This window comes from Ascaphus truei, chromosome 4 (assembly GCF_040206685.1).
Source record: "Ascaphus truei isolate aAscTru1 chromosome 4, aAscTru1.hap1, whole genome shotgun sequence".
In the NCBI taxonomy this organism is placed as follows: Eukaryota; Metazoa; Chordata; class Amphibia; order Anura; family Ascaphidae; genus Ascaphus; species Ascaphus truei.
Genome location: NC_134486.1, coordinates 121,526,734 through 121,550,658, shown reverse-complemented (window position 1 = coordinate 121,550,658; position 23,925 = coordinate 121,526,734). Strand labels below are relative to the sequence as shown.

The following is a 23,925-nucleotide window of genomic DNA, read 5'->3' as shown; positions in this document are numbered from 1 at the left end:
GTATATTACACACAAAGGTTTGTTTTTTTCTGTTTCCATTCCCATCCCCAGCAGTTTTTGCAAGTATTTGTTTGAAGATGCCATTTTTCTCTGTTATTCATTGTATGAATGACCTAAATAAGGCAAAAATCAGCATTTTAAATCCATTCTGTAAGTTTAAAAATGTTGCTTCATTTTCATTTACAATGGATGAGGAGGATAAATTACCGTGAAGCAATGATCCCTTCATTCGTTAGTTGAATTGAAGAAAATAGTCATATTTAAACAACTTGGCAATGTAATTGATTGCCTACGAAACATTTAATATTCCTTAAATGAAACTTTTACTTTTTTTGTGCTCGTGAGAAAGTGAAAGTGATTGCTGTAAAATTCACATGCATTAGATAATTATCTGCTTGGCTAATTATGGCATGGCATATACATAAAAGACATTTAAAAAAAAAAAAAAGCAACAATTGATAATTCAGGTGTAGACAACCACAAGTAATCTTTAAAAGAGATTTTATAACAATTGCAAAACTCTCCCAAACATTAGTTATCGTGGAGACATTAAACACTAAAAATAATGATGAAAATATGTTCTGTTTTATTTGTTGAAGGTGTCGGTCATTTACATTTTACATATTAAACATGTCCCTGATGTTAGTTCATTTTGGTCCTAGTTGGGACCTGCCCTTAAAAATACCCAATTAGATGTGAATAGTTTTATTATTTATTTATAAAAATGTTTAACCAGGAAGTAATACATTGAGAGTTACCTCTCATTTTCCAGTATGTCCTGGGTACAGTTCTAAAAAATACATGGTTACATTAAAAGAACAGGAGGTTATACAGTGAATTCACAGACATTTCATAGACAGATAGAGTTGGAAACTTGTGCACAGGGGATAAAGGGCTTGTGAGTTTCAGATTGAAATAGAGCAACTTTAACATCACCAAACATCAGTGAACGGCAGCAACCGGCTCACACCCTTTAGCTGCGCCAAAGGCTGTCCGCCTTTGGAGCAACACACATGTACACTGGGGTGGTTAAGATTCAATGCAGCTGTGAACAAACAGTTCTTTGTTACATTTTGGGAACAGACCATATTATGGCAATAAAAGTACATAGTTACATATTCCGCCATTACCATATAAAGGCCCAGATGCACTGCTGGTATCAGTGGGCACTGGGCAGCATACTGTAGGGAAAAGTAGTCCTCGGATATGATTAAACAAATTGGCGATGAAACAATTGTCTAGTTCAATACAGCAGCCCGCTATTTAAGAATCTTTCGATAGGGTGCGCTTGTAAAATCCCTCGTACAGTAATGCCCTTTCAATCAATATCATAGTGGCCAAAAAGCTTGTGTTCCAAATGCTGCCCTTTAGCTTTGTAGAAAGCAAGGGCTACAGAATAGGGAGAACCTAAGATATGCTGAGCCTTGCTGGAAAATACCCAGTAGAACATAGTTTTACCCTAGGGCCGTTCCACACCTGTACCAGAGGTTGCTGAAGTAGTGAGCCAGGCTCTTGATACTTCACACTGTAGGAGAGTGCACCACACAACAGACATGTGGACAGGACAGAGAGGACTACATGACTGTTACCACCCATTGGGTGTGCATTCCCTCTTGCCAAAGGGGATGGTGTTGTGTTGGGAGTAAGAGTCAGCAGCACTTATAGGAGGCATGCTACCCATATATATGCAGGGTTTTGATAAGAAGGCCTGTTAAGCATCTAATATGCTTTTGAAATCAAAGGGGGGTTATTAAACATTTGCTTTCTATGAGGAGTCGGCAGGCTGGTGGCAGCATTACAACCTGATTCACATTCCCTGCTTTGCCAATGTTCTCTTCTTGATCGTTAACAGTTTCTCAGAGCAATGTGAGGAAGTGCAGAGAATATTATCAGTAGCTCAAAAGAATCCGTTCCCACTTTAACCACAACACAGCTTGTAATGCCCTCTGTCGCCTGGAGCAGTGCAACAGCCTTCCACAAGCTCAAAACAGAGGTACCCACTCAGTTTATATTAACCCTGTACAACATGCTCAATTGTTCATTTAAGGGGGTCACAGCTTTGGTCAGCAGTGACAATGCTGGCATCAGCAAAGTCATCTCACTTATATTCCTACTTGATAGGACCCTTGTTCGCATGCAGCATGAGGGTGAGACTAATGTATATATGTAAGAGCCGCCCTATCGGCGCTAGCGGGGACGCAGTCTTAGGCTGAGATTATAGTAGGCGCGCCTGTCGCCCGAGCGATATGTGCTCTTAGAATGGAAGCAATGAGGAGGCGTCTCCAGGCTGGTTCACCCTCGTTGGCTGAACCGCTCACGTGACCGTCGCGTGAAAAAACAAATTAATTTGTATTTTCAAAAATCTCCTGCGCTCGCGTGCACTATGGCCAGCCCGATAGAGCTGCTGCACTTTGTTCGCGCAGTACGTGAAACTGCACGCGCCATAGCATTCACTATAAACGCAACCTTAGCCGACCCTGTCCCTGTCAGAGTCTAATAAGGAAAAAGGAGGGAAGGAGAGGGTGGCCGTTTGCTACCTGTGCAAAGTACTGCTCAACTAACAATGACATCGAACAAAAGACCAAAGGAAATCACACAACCCCACAACGCCATCTTTCTGCTCCATGTTTAAAAATACTATTAGGTTTCTGAAATGTATAAAAAAAACAAATGCATTTAATCACTCCTATTAAAACCCTTAAAGACATTTGACAACATAACCCCACAATCTTTGTGGGCTTAAAAAAATAAAACAACACATGTGAAATATAAATGACAAAAGGATTATTTTCTGAAAAAAGATTGCTTTATTTTGAAGAAAATAAAGTTTATATACGTGACAACGGATATCAAGCAACAAGTTAAATTGAAGCGTCTCTCCTAGTACTGCTGCTTTAAATAGCACTTCAAATAAAGGTCCAAAAATCCATATACCCTTAAAGGCGACATGGCAAATACTAATGAGAAGATACAATCTATACCGCTTTTGCTGAGAGCGCTTGTAACTGGAATAATCAATGCAACATCAATTCCAGTGGCAAATCAATGAGGGCAGTTATAAAGCAGCACTTAAAAATTCACAACAGGGGCCATCCTTAGGGACCCTCATTTTCATATTATTTCACATCGTTTTTGTCTCTCTGCATACCTACTGGAGGGTTTCACACACTACGTGTGATCAGGATGAAGAGAAATGTGTAAGATACAAAAACAAACAAAGAAAAAAATTCTATGTTTATGTCTAGTTATGAGGACATGTGCTTCTAGGCATTGATTTATCAGAAATATTTTCATGGGAAATGTTTGAAAGTGAAAAACAAAAAGTTGAACTGAGTGTCATATCTGTGGGCCTTTTGTAGGCAATTTCTAATGTATTAAATTGATGCATGTAGTTAAATGGTATGGAAAAGTAACTGAAAGAGAAATGGCTTTTAGTTCATATCTGGACAATATACAGAACAATTAAGACTGATTAAATTCAGACAGGGGTTTTAAATTGTAACAGAAGCATGTCTCTCTGGAGTATCTAGTTATACTGTATAAGCAATAAGGCACGGCAGGTTGCTATGCAAAATCTCAATGTTCTTCAAAATAACCGATGAGTACATTATCTCAATATATCCATGAAGTGGTTCACTGAACTTTATTTTAGATTTTGAAATCTCATTAAAAAAAAAATGGATCTATAATAAATCAATTAAAAAGAATGAATACACTAAACAAAAAACAAACATACTAGACAGCATACAGTAGTTAGAAGCCCTGTGACTAAGTCTGGAAGTTTGAAGATAAAGTCATACCATGAAAGCTTTGGTGTGACCACAGAATGTATTGCTATGTGACAGCTTGTGAGGCTCCTTAGTAAGGCAGCCCAAATGCTGTTAAAAGGGCCTTCCTGATCGGGTTCGCTTTGGTTAGCTACCGGTAAAAAATGCGATTGACAGCCTGGTACTTTCAGTGTCATAACCCTTCCGTTCCAATTGTGCTCACCGGCCCTAGAAAACTAGCATAAATAGTCAGAAGAGACCCTTGTGTACCAGCCCACGTGACATTCAGGGATCATCATAAAGGACAGCCTGAGGGTTAGTTTCCAAACCCATAATCGGGACACTGAATTCCACTGCCAAGGCTGAGATTTCCGCCGATGCTACTGCTTTTCAAAAAGAGGCCAAACTGGTTACCTTCCCAACCGCTGAAGGCATGTTTTTAATACTTGCTAACGTAAAGTGGCAATGAACTGTTTTGGTTCAAATTTCAATGGTGCCACTGAGATAAAAAAAAAAACAAAACAAAACACAATCTCGTCAAAATGGGTTACACAGGACTGCTAATGGTGCATAGTAGATTTAAGTTAAACCACATCAGTTTTTACTTGGGACAAACTGAGATGAGCTTTCGATTTGTATAGATTTAGCACAATACAAATCATAGAAAGATAGGGAATCCGAGATACATACATACTTGTTTAACTCCTAGGGATCTGTGTTTTTCATGACCTCTATTCAGCCACAGATATATCATGTTTGCCAATGCTGTACATCCCACTATCATTAACAAGAACATGCGTCTCGTTGAAAACAAATCATGGATATATTAAGCGTGTATGCATTAATATTTATTTAAATGTATGTTACCCAAAATACCTGCTTCCCCATTATACACACATACACTTCATTTTATTTAAACATGTATTCCATCTATAATTTGTTTTATCTATTAAACCTCAGTAGTTCTACTGACAAAAAAGGTGTCAATCTGATCTTTCCAGTCTCCTTTGGACAAAGTAATAATAATAATTAAAAAAATACAAAAGAAGAAAATAACATTGTGAGTTTTTGAATGCAAAATGTTGCCCTGGATAGGAGGTTTTTTTTGGTGGACAAGTCTTTAGGGGTTTGCACTACACTCAAAACCTATTCTGCAGGAGAAGGGTAAGGGGGCGTAAAATAAAGAAATGACAGATTTTCTAGTAAAAAAAATAATAATGTACATAGCGAGAAATGAAAAAGAATACATAGCCAAAAAGTTAATCTAACACTGTTTCTTGCTCTTTTTTGATGGATGCTAGCATAGAGTGCTCATTGTCTGCAGCTTCTGAGTCCCCGCTGCTCAAGAGGATAGACTTTCCTTCATCATCCAGAGCAAAGACGTCTGAGTTTTGGGCTTGGCACGTATGTTTGACCACCTCGTTGGGCGTGGAGAATGTTTTGTCGCACAAGTTGCACTTGTAGCGTTTGTTCGTTTGAACTAGCATGTTGTCCATTTGGCTCCCTTCATCGAAGGAGCACAGCTCCAGAGTCTGCTTATCCACCACCGTGTAGGTGTCCGAGCTCTTTAGACACACGTGCCTGGCAGCTTGGTTGGCCCTGCAAAAGCTCTTATCGCAGGTGCTGCACTTAAATGGTTTGCCCGTGTGAATGTACATGTGCTCCCTCCAGTGGCTCTTCTGGATGAACTTGCGCCCGCAAATGGTGCACTCATACTTCCGACGCTTCACTTCCCTCTCCTGGTCGGTCTGCTCTAGGTTGTCTATGTCCGCAATGTCTGTGGGAGGTGGGGTCTCTGCCTGCTGCTGTCCGTCGATGATCGGTGAGTCCGAGATCTGGGGCATGTCGCTGTCGCTGATGCCAGTCTCGGATGTCTCCATGGCCTCTTTTCCCAGCTCTGCTCCGTTGTTACAGAAGGAAGGGGAGATGCTGGTCTCCGTCTGCCCACAGGTGGCACTGAATGGGATCCCTGTATGGAGCTGGAGGTGTTCACGCAAGCTACTCCTCAGGTTGAAACGCCGCCCACACAGGTGACAGGCATAGTACTTGGGGAAGCTCCCATTCCTCTTCATGATGCTCGGCTTGACGTGGGCTATCGTCAGCGATGTGTTCTGCTCCTCATTTGGCGATTCCTCCATGCTGTTTTCCTCTAGAGAAGAGGCTGTAGGGAGGACAGTAGTGGTTGGCTCAGGAGACAAGGGGGCGTGAACAGGCTCGGAGAAGGTTAAGTTTGTCCGGTTTGCTGGAGGCAGTGCAGCAGGGCGCTGCGTCAGCTGCATGTTCTCCGATGTGGGATCTTGACTTTGCCTGGAGGTTTGTGGCCGAGCTTCACGTCCAGGCTTTTCAGCTGCAGGTGTCACTTTTGCTGGGGGCCTTATCTGGTGATCGGCAATTTGGATACCGTAGAGTGATGACGCTAGTGGGAAAACCTGATCGGGGTGCGAAAACCCTCCGTGGCTGGCAAGACTGGCCTCCTGGATGAGTGGATATGCGTGTAAAAACTTTATGCCTTGTTCCAGGCGAACAGGGTCAATGAGCTGAGGTGCCATCTTCCCAGTGTACATCAGGTGTAAGAGATAGCTGAAGATGTCCGGCTGGATGTCAGTTGATTTCAATCGAACACATTCACTGCAGATTTAAAAAGAAAATCAATTACAGAAAAATACGGCAAAATTTAGCTGAACAATGAGGATTTTTTTTAATGCGGCAGTTCATGCCTAAGCATTTTATGTTCTTATTAAAGCCTACTTACATTGTATACATTAGTTGCCACTTTGGTGATATCGTTTATGGTACAGCTAGTGGTAACATACTGTAGACATCAGTGTAATTTTACACAGCTTTCAGCTCTTCACAGATGGCAGGAAGATAGAATGTTATTAAATGATCTAGCAGCACAGATACTTCACTGCTACAGACACTCGGTCAGAAATAAAAATGCTGTATTGCAATCACACCTTTTTAAAGATCCCCTGCTGCTGGTACCAAATGGCACCACAAATGACATCACAAGAAGTGACAGCTGGACAGCAGAACACAGAGGAAAATCATCAAGTCCATTCATTTATTTAACGCAATTAGTTATTACCTTACATGAAATCATTCAGATTGCAGTTGGGGTGTCTGTTGATAATGGTTATTAAAAAAAAAAAAAAAAGGAGGAGGAGGATTCAATAGTGCACTCCCATTTTTCTTTCTAAACAGTAATCATTATCATATCATCCTGCATTTCTTTTTGGGGGGGGGGGGGAAGGGGGTAGGAGAGAATAAGTGGCAATTTCCATCAAGTTCAAGGCTGATAGGCAGAATTTGAAAAAGAAAGAATGAGAAGGTCCATTTACTCCCAGGTGAGAAATAATTTGTATTACCAGTAGGGACTAATTGTAACCCCCATTTTGTTTTGATTCAAAGCTTAGGGTAGTGTTTCTCTCCTGGGGTGCTGAGGACCCTCGTGGCCTCAGAGGAAAATGCCCCCCACATTGAATGGAGAGGTAGAGGTTGCAATCCAGCTCTCTTTTCTCTGCACAAAGCAGAAGGAGCCTATGCATCTCCAGACACCTGAAAATGCGCCCAGTGAGCAGCTGACATGTTTTAGGTGTGTTGGGGGGTGGGTCAGGGAAGAGGGGAAGCGTGATTGCATTTTGTAAAGTAGGGAGTACTTTGTGTGTGGATGGAGAATTTGTGTGATGCAAGTAAGAGAAGGGGGGGGGGGGGTGGTAAATGTGGAATGTATGATTGAGAAAGAGTGTGTTGAATAAAAGAGTATGATGTGTGATGGTGACTGTATAGTGTGTAAGAAGAGGGTGAATGGGTGTCTGCATGAGTCAAAAGGGGATGAGTGAGGTCTGAAGAGCAGGGGTGCCCCGATATTTTAAAAATCCTTAAGGGGTGCCCCTACTATTCAAAGAAGGTTAAAAAACACTGACGTAGGAATACTGTATACAACAAAGCCTATGGGGATTTTCAGCCAAAATGTCAGCTTCGGGGTATATAGAATAAGGCTGCAATTACAACAGCGCCCTAAATGAAGGCTAATACAACTGTTCCCACTTTTTTTTTTTTATAATTTGGTAAAATAATCTAATGTACCTATCGGCAATATGTATATATTTATTTATATAGCTCTCAAACCAATTGACGAGCACATGTTTCGCCCAAAGTAATTTACAAGACATGAAAGAAACTTCTACGCATTTTTTTTAATCCAAAGTGAAAAAGAGCCGACTAGTTTTTCTAGGGTTACCTTGTCTGGTGCACAAAGAGCATCTTGAAATAATTGGAAAATGATGCGAGGACCGACTTGTGTGCCTTAAAGTAGACATCCCCTATGGCGACCGTGCAGTCACACAGGAAGCCAAATTCTCTCTGGGCGTTTAATTGCTGCAAAAGAATAAGTCCGTGGTTGGCCAAATCCATTTTTTCTTACTGCCGTCTGCAAAGCAAAAACACACAAGAGACAGATACGTCAGCAAATCATTCTTTCAAAATGTCTTGTCAACAAAATACCATCAATGGTTTAACCTGGCTAAAATTTCTATGAACTAAATCTGAGGGGGGAGATTAAAAACATTCCTGCGTTTTCTCCTAAAATGTGTAGTCAAGACAAAGAAAATCCATTTATTTGTAGGTTATAAAATCCTTTAAAGGAGCAATTCATGCTTCTTTAAAAAAAAAAAAAAAAATCTTTTTTAACATAAGATTGAAGCCGGGGGTCTCCGCAGCTGAACCATTAAAGTTCAGCTCCGGGGACACCCTGCTTTCAGAGATGGAGATGTCCAAACGGGTTGCTGGTATCTCTGCAAAGTGTAAAGCTCCCGCGTCACGTGGGACTACACCGTGAAGCCAAACCTGATGATGTCACGGCTTCCTTTGGCCCACAGGGAACGGGAGCTGTGCAAACTCCGCTATTACGTGAACCCTGGTATCCGAGAGGAGCAGCTACTGGCACCCCCTACGGAGGTAAGTACCTCCGAAAGCAGGGGGTCCCCTTTGCTGAAAGGAATGGAGTTCAGCCCTGGTTGTATCCTATTTAAAAAAAATAATAATTGCCAGCTTGGAATGCCGCTTTTAGGTAGAAGCACGAAAGTTCTTAAAAGATACAATGATTGTGTACACTGTACAGAGCCTTAAGAAGAGACCTGTGAGCAGTCATCTTTCCAATACAGTGTTAAAGCAAAAACATACATAAAATGCACACAAATACATTCAAGAAGCAGTTCCTGCTATTCATTTTCCTCAACCCTTCTCTCCCCCCCCCCCCCTTTTTTTTTTTTTTACAGGGCCTGGGGTTCCCTTGAGCCAAACACCACTATTTTCAGCTTCCGGGACCCTCTTTTCCTGAGATGCTGACCAGGTAACGGGTTTTAATTACCCTCAGGGGAAACAAAATGGCTGCCAAGTCTCAGACCAATGGGAAGCTGCACCATCATCAGTTGTCACTTCCTATTGGATAGCCATTTAAATCCCTTTTTAAAACCAAGAACCCTGTAACTTCAGCAGTAGCCAACAAGGGGGTCCCCAGAAAATAGTGCAGTTCAGCTCTGGGAGGACCGCTCAGTTACCAACCTGTAACAAAAAACACGGGGAAATAGTTGGGGTGGATTGCTGCTTTGTTTTTTTTTTTAATAAATACTGCAGCACTACAAACTGCATTCCTACTTTTTTTTTTTTTTAAGCAACAAAAAAGAAGCCATGAAAACAAATGCAAATACCCAGACGGCAATATGAGAAGCAGAAAGATTTAAAAAGAAATAGATCTAGAGCAAACCGAAAGGCTTCTAAGTAACTTTTTTTGTGGCTGGTTGTAGCCACTTCCCGCTTCATATTGCAAAGCCAGAATATAACCAGCTGATGAGACCCAAAAGGTAGAAACAGCTGTCTGTGAGCAGGTTTACTGGCTATGCATCAAAACCCAGGCTGTGCTGAAAATCTGTGTAAAAAGTAACACTGAGCTCATGTGCATGTCATTTCCCAGAATCCCTGGCTGCAGTGGAAGCACTGTATGCTAAGGGCTGTTATATACAGGATGCGGCCGTGCGTTCCTATGCAAACGCGCATGCACGTGCCGCATGCTTTTGCTGTATATAGTGCCGGGTGCTGCAGGTAAGTGTATATGTGTGTATATATGTTGTGTGAGTGAAATTAAGTCTTAAGTAAGATTTTTTTAAATAAAAAAAAAAAGTTTAATAATTTTTTTTTTGTGTGCAATTATTCCCCCCCCCGCCCCCCCCCCCCCCCCCCCCACACACACACACACACATCCATCCATACAAACACACATCCACGCATATATGCATACTAATACATACATTTGAGCGCAGGCAGCGGCGCGAAAAGATGAATTTATTCATCTTCGCCGCTGCCTGTCGGCTCCCCTCTCCCTGCCGTGCGCGGCCCTCGTATAGAAAGGCTGACTTACGTCAGCCAACTAAAAATCCGCAGGCACTGAAGAACGTGCCTAAGAGATAATGGGAAAAGCAGGTTTTGCAGACATACAACTGTGCTCACACTTTATATTTTAATTTGCTGTGTATAGAAATGAAAATATATATGTTGCTTCTTTACAGTCTCGTATCAAACAGGGGAAAGATAGCAGGAGCAGTTGAAAGATGCAGTGGTCATGGCCCTAGGGTTTCAAGTGGTTTCTCAAAGCATTAATGCACTGTGTAGTTCTGCTTTCATCAACAGGTGAAAATACAGGTCTCGGTCAGTCTGTCCTGCAATTTAAAGCAGTAGCCTCAAACACATAATTGCTGCACACATGGCACATCTAACCAACACTCCCCTCCCCCGCCCCCCGAAAAACTGAACCGCAGCACTGAAAGCTCCAGGTAGCTCCCGATTGTGGAGATATGTAATGTTATACTTACAATGATGTCACAGCTTTCTAGTGGATTGCAAGGTGAGGCTGACCACAGTCACCATCTTGTTTCTCCCAGGTGCAAATTTGTGTAAGGGAATGTAAAAAATAAATCTCAGGAACTGGGCAGTCCCTGTAGTGTGGAGTGTCGCAGTTCAGCTCCGAGGAACCCCATGTTTAAAATAAGGTACATTAAAAAAAAAATATATATACAGTATATATATATATATATTATTACGTGTGTGTAAATTTTTTTTTTCAAAAAATGAGCAGAATGTACTGCTTTACATGTCATTGGGGCTCTTTATAATGTAAAACCTCTGACTTCATCTAACATGAGTGTACACAGCACCATGTCCATTTCAAATGTAAAATCCCACAAAAAAGCTCTGGGGATATAAAATACTGTACATATGAAATCAAAGCACTCCTAAAATATATCCAAAACGCATTCATTTTTTTCCCCTCACATGCACATTAACACGTTTAATCATGTGACAGGAAAACCAGCACTTCCTCTGAGAAAAATGCAGCATTACAGCCTCTCTCACTCCTTAAAAACAACTAACACAATTCAAGCAGATAGCTCTGGAGTTTACGTGTAAAAAAAATTAACAAAGCACCTGAAATTTGTCCATGTTTTTGAGCGACATTCTAGAAGCCATATTGGCTTTTCAGAAATTTATATTTTTAGTAGATTGTGATACATTTCAGTGGACTAAGTCTAATAAGGTTTTACATTGGAGAACTTTACTTCAAATCCATACAAATGACACAGAGACACAGAGACACAGAGACACGTTATGGTGGGTAAAAAAAAAGTGACAAAAACCCTCTACATTAAAGCATATAGCAATTGGAAATATTACTGTATGCTCATTTGCATGTCTTAGACAGGTCTGCAACCCCGCCTTTCACCATTATCACCCAGCACACAGCACTTCCACTGCAGCAAGGGATTCTGGGAAATGACATGCAAATGAGCACACAGCGCCACCTTTTGCTTCAAAACCATTTAACATGGTCCCCAATAAGTCACTGGACTATTTGCGGGCCATAGGCCCACGCCTGCCCCTACACCTCACGTGCTCCGTATCACAGTGATATCGGGTCCAGGTAATGTATCCCTACGAGACATTGACCGGGACTCAGACAGACACTTTCAGGGCCCCTTTACCTCCGACCAGTACTGGTGGTCTCCATGAATCATGCAATCCCTATTTTGCAGAGATTTCCAAGTGGAATTCTACCAAGGACACCCCTTCCACAGGATAGCCCAGAGTGGGGTTCCGCCTGGGGAAGCTGATCGTGCCGCCCAAAAACGGTACTCTAGTTGGACACTGGAAAGTAGGGAGATCAGTCTACATGGACCGGGTGGAGTACTTGTCTGAACGGCATCCAAAAAGGGTGTTCTCCATTACTGGGACTAATGACCTTAGTAAGAAGGCTGGATCCTGAGCACTATTATTGATAAGGTTCTCCATGTTGGGAGGAACCCTTGTTCTGTAAGGCAGCCATTTTATGGTTGTAGTCAAATAAGCTGCTACATGGTTCTAGTAAGCTGTACTGACTGTATTCACAGAAAATGTTATCATGCATATCGAATGTGATAATCATTATGTGAAATGTTCTCGTTATGTTCAGGTTACATTCAAGGATGGTACCAGAAAATGTAGGGCCCAAGCGGGGTCGTTGGGATTCTACCTGAGGGAGCATGTAGCCAGGTCACATGCCCTGGTACAATCAGGTTGCCAGTAGCTGATACAGGCAGTTCTCGTTTTACAACGCTTCGTTTTACAACGAATGGCTTATCCAACGCTATCCAATGCATACCTATGTTCATTTTTACAATGCCAAAATGGCTTATCCAATGCTCTTACGATGCTTTGCAACGTTGTTTATGTGTATGTGTGTATATATATATATACATAAACAACGTTGCAAAGCGTTGTAAGAGCATATATATATATATATATATTATATTACATTATACTATATAATATATTATTTATTATGTTATACTATATATATAATACAGTATATACACTATATAATTTATGTGTGTGCTGCATATCTTATTGCCTGCGTAAAATATTTGGTGTATTTTAGTGTTAAAAATGCCTTCAGGAACAGAACCTTTCATTTAAACAGTGTTCCTATGGGAAAACGTGTTTCGCTTTACAACGTTTCGCTATCCAACGCCATTTTGAGTAACGCATTGTGTCGGATAACCGAGGACTGTCTGTTTAGGGTTTTCGCCCTCTGAGGAGCTGCCCTTGATTGACAGCGGGAAGCGATGACATCCGGCCTGGGCATGACCAATCATGAGACAAACCTGGTGCCCTACTCCTGGCTGTACTTAAGGGCAGTGCCGCCCCAAATTCAAGAGTGCCTCTACCCACTTGACAGGGGCTGGTCACACAGCCAAGAGCCTGACTATTGGACCTTCTCTGGTCCTCTTCCCTCCGGGGGAGAGTGGGTGTGTACCATACCTCTGCCAGAAGGTCGGGGAAGAGCTGGGACTGCTGCAGGTGCCCTTGGCCTGTACTGAAGGTCCAGGGACCATCCTTCAGTGGTAGCTGAGACTGCACAAGGCAGAACTCTGCCTTATTACTGTGCTGTACAGTGAGGACAATAAACCGTTCCTGTTATACCTCCTGCCTGGTGTGACCTTAATGGGGGGAGAGGTAATCGTTCTACCGTGGGAGATCACCTTCAGTTCCCTGGAACCTACAGCAGATGGAGGCGCTACACTGCTAAAGAATATGTAGGGTATGAACCCCAGAAGCCTAGTCCTGTGTCCCCACTACCACCGGCGGACGACTCAGCCCTCCTGTTACCAGCAGGTACCATGCACCAGACGATCAGTAATGGCCAAATCTCCCACCGGGTGGGGGAAACACCGTTACATACACACACACTCACTTTTTCTGTTTCTTAATTAAGTCTGTATTAAGCATAGAACCAGCTCCACTACATATTAAAACGCCATTTTTGAATGCTACTTAAAAATTTTTTACGAGTGTTTCTATGTGTATGGTGCATGAATCCAAAATGATCTTGTATTTTTTTTAACCGTTTTTAGGGATAGAAAAAGTCCTGTTTCTTACTTTACATGCATAGCTGCTTAATGATTAAAAGTGGACAATAAGTTGTTCAAAGAGGGGGGGGGGGGGGAACCTGTATTATATATTTGTTAAAGTAATGCATGTTGTTTTCCTGTTTATAACCTGCACAACATTTTGGGAGGGGGTTTACTTTTAAAATTAAGGTTTTTCAGATGTGGAGAATATGATTCAGAGTGCTATTTTAAAGCTGCAGTCCAAGCAATATCCTACGTGTTTTTAAAAAAATTAATCTATTATGTACTCTGAGAAAATACTTGTAGCATTTTTTTCAACAACTCTGAATTACATGTTTAATGTATTACAATGTAACAAACCTTTTTTGTTTCTATAGCAACCGTTTACAAAGTCACAGCAACTAAGTCAATACTCCGATCACAGGAGAACGGATCGATCGTCAACTTAGCTAATTACTTATCATTGTGTGGATTGTATTGATGCACATATTAAAAAGGGGTGAGGGGTGGAAACGGCAGCTTGGACAGCTGCTTTAAAATAAGCTGAAGTTTGATGTAAATGGTTGGTGTCTTCCGAAAAAAAAAAAAAAAAAACACGTTCAAATGTTTTCTAAGAAGGGTTATTTAAATAATCAAATTAAAATTGTGCTCATCTATCACTGAAGTGACCTCAGAGAAAGTGAAGGTATTGTGCCTGATTTAAGGCCCGCAATATAGTGGGCGCGCTTGCTACGCCGTGCGCACGCGCGGCAGTTATAATTGGCTGTGGTTAGCCAGCCATTGTATGCTAGGGCCGCGCGCACGGACACGGCAGTGAGCGTGCAGCCGGGCGATAGCGGGGAAGACACAAAAAATAAGTTTTTGCGCCGCTACCGCGGTGTATGTATGTATGTGTGCACAATGTTAATACATATTTTATTCTTTTAGCAACATGTCTTTTTTTTAATTTTAAAAATATATAATAAATTACACATATACACACACACACACACACACACACACACACACACACACACACAACCTGTCGCTCCCGGCAGCACGGACCACCATACACACAAAAAGTGTTCGTCACGTGCATGCGTGCGTCGAAGGCGAGCGGGCGGCGCTTACTTACATATATAGATATATGCAAGTCCCCGCTCAGGCTGCGTGCGCTCGTGCGCGGGCACACACTCTCGGTGCTTAGGTAAACAAAAAAAATTGTACTTTCCAGCACACTTAACTACCCGCAATGCCCCCGCGCGTAAATGCAGGACACCCGGCGCTCATGCTTGGAGCGCTCTTTAAGCATGAGCGCACTAGGCGCCAGCGGGGGACCCAGCCTAAAGCTACGGCCAGGGTGAATGCGAGCGCGCTGCCGCTCGAGCTCCGTGACGTACGGTGCTCATTCATGTTGGTCAAGCGATTCGTTGCCTTCTACTTGTGCGTATAGGGGGGGCGATGATGCCATGTGAGCGGTTAACCCTCATTGGCTGAACCGCGCACGTGACTAGGGCAAGCGTGAAAAAAAATCAACTTCGCTTGTCTCAGCAAGCAGAAAGCTCACGGGCACGCACTGAGGACAATTGCATTTGATTCATGGTTTGGACCTCGTTTCGCATGAGCGCGCACGCTCGCTCCGATTCACCCTGGCCGAGGCCTAAAAGTGGTAAACATTGGGGAAGTATAGATTTATGCGATCAAAACCGAAAGGTGCAGATGCTAAAATACATGCAATTTTATTATTTACAAAAGTTGCAACCGTGTAATATAAATAACGAAACACTACCTAAACCAGGAATGGCCTTTATTTAGCGCCTTGTTCACCAAGATAATTCCCTATATGCAGCCATAATTGGCCTTGTTAGCATAGGGTTCATATGCAGCCATAATTGGCCTTGTTAGCATAGGGTTAACGTCTCGTTATTTTAGGATCATGCTCCATAATCTGCACATACTGTGACATCATTTAAATGTTACCGTTATTCCCGAGACACGCAGCAGGGCTTGTGCTAAGGGGGGGGTGGGGGCGGGGTGTGTGTAAGGCCTCAGGCCAGGGTGGTGCTGAGTGGGAGGGCGCGCTCACGCTGGCCACGATGAAACACATTGTGGCAAGCAAAATTGAATTTGCCGCTTGCTTGCGCTGCCGCGCATGAGCACCTGCACACTCAACGCCACCCTGGCCGCAGTCTAAGGCTGTGTTTATAGTGCCGGTGACGGCGACACGAATTCGCCCAAAAACAAAAGCATTGCCGCCGCCGCATGCGTTTATAATGCACGCGACGGAGCGACGTCGAGAAAACCCGCCGCCGGCAAAATTTGATTTTTCAAGGGCAGTCGCGTCACGTGACGGCCCTTGAACAAATCAAATTGCGGGAATCCCGCGACACGGCCGACCGGCGAAACATAACTTTCGCCGGCGGCGACGGGTGACGTCATCCATCGTGTCGCTGTCGGCGGCACTATAGGCAAAGCCTAAGAAGTGTCGTGTATTTCAGCACGTGGAGTACAGGTTAATCCTTTTGGAGGTGTATAAATCAGTACGCCCTCTCCTCTTCCTTCCTATAGCAAAAGACCTTATTTCTGTGGCCACGGACCCCCCGCATTACCAGACGTGACGTGGGCCTGTCCCTTCATTGTTGTATACGATCGGATAGTGCACAGCCCACAAAAATTAAGAAGACGCAATGATGGGGTTGTAATTTTGGGGACGTCAGGGCACTGTAGGGGATATGTAATGTAACTGCTATATGAAAAAGCCATGAGCTTATTTGCATGTCATTTAGAATAACGCCCTGCTTTGTATGGCAGTACAACATGGCTAACAGCATGCTTTATAGAATACTGCATTATGATAAACAGGAGCTACCATTAGGCTAACATACGTAGTACATCTGGGGCTTGCTCCACTCCGCCAGGCAGCACAGAGCTGTTCTACAAGCAGTGTAGAGGATCTTATAGGGGGGGAATGTCATCTTGATCTCAGGGGCTCTTCATAGTGTACAGGTAGTCCTCGCTATCCAACATTTCACTTTATAACAAATGGCATATCCAACGCTGGAATGCGTTATCTCAGGGGGGCGCAAACTTTTTTCCCTGCGCCCCCCTGCCGGCGGTCCCCTCTCTTCCGCGCCCCCCCTAACCACCAATTAGCCGCCCTCCGGCGTCATGACGTCACGTTGCCATAGCAACGTGACGTCACATGACCTCGCGGCGTCATTTTGACGCCGCGTTGCCATGGCGACGCAAGAAGGAAGCCGCCGGAGTCACGGGTAAGTATGGTTTACAGAGGCCCTGCAGCTCCCCCGGCACTTAATTTAAGTGCCTTTGGGAAGCGCGCGGGGCCTCTGTAAACCCCGCGCCCCCCCACCGGCAGTCTCGCGCCCCCCCTGGGGGTCGCGCCCCACAGTTTGCGCACCGCTGCGTTATCTGACACTCACCGCCACTGATTAACATGGGACTCACTTTACAACGGTTTCACTATCCAACGCTACTTCCAGAACGGATTCCGTTGGATAACCGAGGACTGCCTGTAATGTCACCAAGTGAGAGGGGTTTAGCAGCCCTGATCATTTAGACTTTTTGCTCACTTTGTAGGAAGTGGAAAACAAAACAAATAATCAGTGAGCAGAAAAAAAAAAAAAAGAAGTGGAAACAGCATGAGAGGAATCTGTTACAATCACAAAGAAACAGTGGGAAGTGCACATTGAATACATGAAGGGTGTTGTGGTTAAATGGGACGTGTTATAGGGGATTGCCCCTTTCAGATATGAATGGTCGGCTGCTTCTCACGCTGCCATTGGCTGAGGTCACAGGCACCTCGTCGGCAACAAGGTACCCGCGTGGATCTTGCTAGCTCGCCGCCCATAGCTTGTAACTGGGCAGGACGTGCTCTGCTGACCCCGCGCTGCTGAGCACCGGGGGAGCAAAGAGACACGTACACGGGGGGGAGGGGGAAGCAGAGAGACGTGTACACGCGGGGAAAGCGCGCGAGTCTCCTCTGTGCAGGCTGGGCCTGACCGGATACAGCCGCCCGGGGGAGGAGAGGTGAGCAGCAGCAGACGCAGCCCACTTCCGCGCAGCTGTGAGGAGGAGGAGGAGAAGAAGCGTCTGCAGAAAGGGGAGGGGTGAACCAAAATAACGAACAAAGATGGCTCCCGCCTGCGTTGGTCGCCTGAGCGGTGGAGGAGGAGGCGGGGTAGGGAAAGGGAGGCGGGGAGGAGGGGTGTGGTGGTGAACGGGGGCGCCGCGCACACACATGGCGGCGAGAGAAGAGAAGGGGGGGGGAAGGGCATGGCCGCGGCGCGCGGGGGGCTCCCTTTGTCCGTGGAACGTCACAGGCCCTCTCCCCAGCGTTCTAGAACGCAGACGGACGTTCCGAAACAGAACGTTGCCCCCGCGCCTGCCATTTATTTCGTTACAGAACGGGCGGGATGGGACAGAGGGAGGCGGAATATACTATATATGTATATAGTCTCCTGCCGTAGCCGTGACCTCCCCCCCAAAGTACATGTATGCACCGTACATCAATGACACCCCCTCACCCCCACAAACGTACGTGGGCCCGACCAGGCCTAAATATAAACGAGGAAAGGTGGCCACGCGTGGGTCTAAACCATCTAAAAAGAGGCACAAGAAATCGCCTTTTTAACCCCTCGCCGATACATGAGTTGAGGGGAGATTTCCAGTAGCGACAACATTTAACCTCCCCCCGTACATGTATTGCACAATCTGCCCTAATACCTTTATAAAAATAAAATAAATCCCCCTGTGGTGCGGCCCACCGATCTCCCACTAAAGAGGGGGCGCTCCACGTGGTGGCCAAGACCCACACACCCATCTAAAGTGCACTCACCTCTTATTTATTATTCAATTCTCCCTGCAACGAGAGCCCCGTGCTCGGTGAGAGCCGCCGCCGCCGCCGTCTCGTCTTCCTCTCTCTCTCTCTCCGGAGGAGGGAGGGAGAGAGAAAAAAAAAAAAAAACCCTGTCGGTGCTTTCCTGTCCGGTTACGTTAAGGTCACATGACCGGCAGCGGGTGGGGGGGGAGGGGGCCAGTCCGTGCAGTGAGGCTGCGAGTTCTCCCGCCGGGAGTGCGCGGCTCCCCTCCCCCTCCTCCTCTCACTGTGCTGGGAGTGGGTCTCCTCTGGCGAGGGAGGCTGCTGCCCACACGGCCCTGCAGCCGCCATCAGTTCGGGCTTATTTTTTCTTTTTCTTTTTTTTTAGCCTGCACTGCTTTGGTGTTTAATAAACGCAGCCTCCGGGCCTGTGAAACGTAAAGGGGAACACGAAAACAAAAAACACCCAACAACAATAAAAGAAATGTGCACAGGACTCTGGCGTCTTTGTGTGTTTGCATTACTGATGAGGGAGGGGGGTTGTCACGCGTGTAATTTTTGCAGAGTGTGTGTGTGTGTGTGTGTGTGTATCGTTTTATTTTATATAGGAATTTGTATGGCCGCGCAAGGTAAATCGGTGACAATGTGGCATACCCGCAACAGGTAAAGGGCAGTGGTTACCATGGTATTGCTAATGCAATATTGACTCATTTTTAAGCATACAAATAGATCTGTTATTAAGTGTCGGGCTTGCTCATTTTTTTTTAGCTTCAGTGGGGGCCCAATCGTGTCACTGAAATCTGACTTTTTCCATTGATATATGCCATTCTATTTATAAATGTTTGCATCTGAGGAACCAAATGTCACCCATTTGGATTTTGACAGCTATAGTTCAATTTTGAGGCCCAACTTTTTATGGGTGGAAAAACAGCAGCCGAGGAATGAAAAATTACCAATAAAGGCTATTGTTTTGTTGATAAATGGATTTCTGTGCCTCACTTAACCCCTTTAGTGTCAGTACCACATCTGCGATTCAGCTTTTGCGGGTCTTGGCCTAACCTGTATTGGGGGGAAACTATAATTTCATGATGGTATTATTAAACGTTTGTCAAACTTACCCTGCAAACAATTGAAATCAGTCAGATCAAAACTGCCCAAGCTAAGCTAGTATAAGGGCCACGTCTGTTCTTATGTCCAAATTACGAGCTCAAATACATTTTTATATTGCATAAAATTTGAAAACATGGAATTGTGTAAACTGAACATTTTAATAGGAAAAACACTCCATTAAAAACAAAAACATTTTACACAGGCTGTAAGTGACATTCACCACTGTTACGTTTATTAATACTTGCATTGTGATTATTAACTATTGCTCTCTTATAATGTAGTGAAATCACAAATGCTACAAATATATTTGTTCTTAGTGTGCACAGAGCATCTGAAAGTACTGCATTGGCAACAATTCTTTCTGACATCTATGAAGACACTCCAAGTTCACAGGAAGTGAAACAAGTAATACATTTATTGTAAATTTGTTAACGTAAATGGCAGACTGGTGACTTAACGTCTAACTGATGTTTTGCAATGTATTACTGTATATCTCAGTGGTTCCCAAACTTTTTCGGTTCATTGCTCCCAAAGGCGATCAGGATTTTTCCACGGCGCCCAAAGTGAAAACAAAGTTGTATATACATACTCTCACTCTCACACACTCACTCGCTCTCTCAGACACTCGCACATACACGGGGGGCCATCAGAGTAAGGGGGGGCGAAATCACACACTCACAGACACGGGGGGGGGGGGCATCAGAGTAAGGGGGTAGAAATCGGAGTGTGGGGGGAATCACACACACACTTGGGGGGGCCATCAGAGTAAGAAGGGGAGAAATCACACTCTCGCAGACATTCTCAAATACACAGAGGGGGCCATCAGAGTAAGGGGGGGAGAAATCACACACTCACTCAGACACACACACACTCTCACTCAGACACACACACACACACCCACCATCTCCTCACCTCATCCTGGCCCCCCATCATTTTCATCTCCCCAGGCTGGCAGGCTTGCCCCCATGCCCCCCACCCTCCATCATTTTCATCTCCCCAGGCTGGCAGGCAAGCCCCCATGCCCCATCTTATCCCCCCCCCCCCTCCATCATTTTCATCTCCCAGGCTGGCCCCCATGCCCCATCTTATCCCCACCCCCACCCACCCCTCCATCATTTTCATCTCCCCAGGCTGGCCGCCATGCCCCATCTTATCCCCCCCCCCATCATCATTTTCATCTCCCCAGGCTGGCCCCCATGCCCCATCTTATCCCCCTCCCCCCCCCCATCATTTTCATCTCCGCATGCTGGTCCCCACACCCAACCCCCCCAAAGAAAAAAAATTGTCCTTACCTTATTTGCAGCAGACGTCTCTGACTCTGCCCCCGCTGTTCTCTCCTTCACTCGACAGGCAGCACGAGTGCAGGATGACTGCGCCTGGCCACCGTCCTCAGGTACCAGCTTGCATCTGCCGCACTCGCCCCCCCCCCCCCCACACGCGCTCGCCTGCCCACCGCATCCGCCGCTTGGCTTGCCGACGGCCGACCGCAAACATAATAATAATTTTCAACCGGACAGGCATCAGAATTACCGGCCTGTCCGGTTGAAATCGCGGTTACCCTCTAGCCAAACTAGTGCGCACGAGGGCGCCGCGGCGCACAGTTTGGGAACCACTGATATAGCTCTATCGGTTGACACTGCCATTCATCATGAAATCGCTATAAGGCTAGTATTTGTTTTAATGAATTAAAAATAAACGCTACCCTGTTTTAATGGACGTAGCGTGACTTGGGGGGTAATTATTGTCTAAAGTGGCTGTTTTCGGACGAAAAATCCCCTTTTACCTCAATGGGGAATTTTAGGGCACGAAGAAAGCCTCAAACAATATAGAATTAACCCCTTCGAGATGTGGGGAGGAGTTACGAATGCTCTACTTGTATGCTGTGATAATACTGTTCTAAATGTGAAAGTTTCAGCGGCCATTTATAATCAGTGTTTATGGATAGCGTGATTAGTTTCAGGGAGAGATGCACTAAACTGATGAGTATAAGAGCTTGATCCCATGTTAACTGCAATTTAAGTCAATGTCAGTTAACGTGGAATCGACTTCTAAATACTCTAACTGAGCCCAGTGAATCCCGGCGTTCATCACTTAATGTTTCCCACATTAAAATAAAACTGGTAAAAAGTTCTAAGTGTCTGTAGATAGGGTCACATCATAGATCTGGACTTTGCACAACAACAGCTTTGCAACTGTGAGCACTTGACTTTCTATATGCTGTGATTATTTGTACGCTTCCTATCCTCCAATAATTGGGAAGTCTTTCCTCCTGCATCTCACTATGCCCTCCCTACAGCCTTTTCTGTTTACTGTTTCTTCACTCCTTTGTGAACGTCTCTGTTTTCTCCAACTTCCCCACTGTGCCATTATTTATACACCTCTCTCCCAGCATCTTTTTTACCCCTCAATAAAAAGCACCCCTACAAATCCTCTATTCACATCTTCTATCTACTCCTTCCTGCTGCTGGGGATCTCCCTTAAGCCTGAACCCAGACATACACACTCACAGTCACTCCTACCAACCATTGTGGCCAAGCACGGCCATCTACAGCACTTATTTCCTCACCTGCTGTCTGTAAGTCTCCCATCATACCACTTAGATTGTAAGCTTTTCGGGGCAGGGATTTCCTTTCCTATTGTCTGGTTTTGCTGCGCGTATTGTATTGTTATAATTCCCGTACTGTATTCTTTGTGAAGCGCTGAGTACACTTTTGGCGCTATATAAATAAAGACATACAATACAATAAAAGTGTCAGTTGATCAATAACTATGTTTTGACTTAGTATGAATTATATATCGTAAGTATCCCACCAGCGAGTCTGGAGAAATATAAATAAATCAACCACATGTACTTTTGGCACAGGAAACCCTAATGTATGTATATTTTTGTTTTCATAGTGCCAACCAGGTATGCAGCATTTTACAATTTTGACGTAAAGCGGAATTTAGTAATACAGATGGGATAAGTACGTCAAGACATAATTGTAAACATTGGAAGAGTTCCTGCTCCGAAGAGCTTACAATCTAAGCATGTGGTGAGGCTAACAGTAGGAGTAATCTTGAGTGCATTGGTTAACTTGTATTAATTAGAGCATACCATAGTTTAGTGAGTAAGCGCTTCATTGCACTGTTTGGAAGGTTTTGGAGTGAGAAGGTGCTTGTCGGAAAGTGAGAAGAAGGATGTTCCAGAGGTAAGGAGCAGCATGTGAGAGAGGTTGTAGACCAGTGCCAAATTAAGACTTCACGAGGCCCCAAACTATGATAAAGATGAGGCCCTATAAAAATCATGTAAAAAATATTGTAGAAAGAATATACAGTGTCAGAGAGCACATCTCTTGTGTTGATATGGCTATAATTAGTGGTGGTGCACGGAACCAAGGAGCCCCCCTGGGTTCAGAAAGTGAATCTCTAGAGGAGTGTGGGCTTCCAGCACTCAAATAAGGTAAGAATGTACAAAGGTGTTTGTATCAAGATCATTGCGTGTTTAATAAGCATGTATACAAATTGCTAATCAAGGAGGTTTATTCACAGTATGTGTAATAGTAAAAAACCTAGTGAAAAATCAAAGTAAACAAGTGGTGTTTTGCAAGTTACTGAGGAAGATGGGGAGTACATTATCCAGTATAAAGTCAGAGTTCCTGATCCATTCCAAAAGCTGCAGCTTGTGAATCTCCTATATGTGGAGTCTAGGTGTGAAACAGGGTTTTCAAACACTGAGGCACAGTATAGTGGAACAGAAAAAGGCAAAAGATTGTCTTATGACAGAGTTTCTGATATGCTGGACTAATCCAGAGGAATAAAGTCACGGAATCTAAACCTACCAGCTAACGTGGTGTAGGGGGCAAACAGTTCAGGTTGTTTCTTAGCCCTTCTTCTGGCCCATTGGCAATCACTCTAGAAATAACATTGTGCTTCCCCGAATAAGTCCGTTCTTGTGTCGCGACTAGTCTTGTAAGGCAGTGCGTTGTCTGTCCTAAGTGTGCCACTCCTGAGGAGTCACAGAGACAGGCCATCACCGAGCAGTGGCACACTTAGGCTACGCTTATAGTGCCGGCGACGGTGACGTCAGGCTACGGTCGCTGGAAAAATCAAATTGAGATGTCTTCCAGCGATCGCGACCAAGCCGCCGCTCCGTCGCGTCGTGCTTACTATAAGCGCACATGTCGGCGGCAATGCATTTGTTTTGATGTGACACTATAAGCGCAGCCTAAAGATAAACAATATACTGCCTTAAAGCCTACAGTCGTGACACAAGAACAAACTTACTCAGGGAAGTACACCTTGTAATATC

The 23,925-nt window shown here is 44.4% G+C and overlaps 1 protein-coding gene across 2 annotated transcripts; it reads right to left on the bottom strand.

Moving 5' to 3' along the window:
• Positions 1-565: 565 nt before the first annotated feature.
• Positions 566-18,881, bottom strand: ZBTB2 (zinc finger and BTB domain containing 2). Of its 2 annotated transcripts, none has more exons than XM_075596524.1 (3): positions 18,543-18,881; positions 8,011-8,199; positions 566-6,395 (listed from the first exon to the last, which is right to left on the bottom strand). In XM_075596524.1, the coding sequence occupies exons 2-3, from the start codon at positions 8,181-8,183 to the stop codon at positions 5,027-5,029; spliced, it is 1,542 nt and encodes a 513-aa protein (XP_075452639.1). In that variant the 5' UTR covers positions 8,184-8,199; positions 18,543-18,881; the 3' UTR covers positions 566-5,026. The 2 variants fall into 2 exon arrangements, with proteins under 2 accessions (XP_075452639.1, XP_075452640.1); XM_075596525.1 differs by lacking the exon at positions 18,543-18,881 and adding an exon at positions 17,128-17,282.
• Between the last annotated feature and the right edge of the window lie 5,044 nt (positions 18,882-23,925).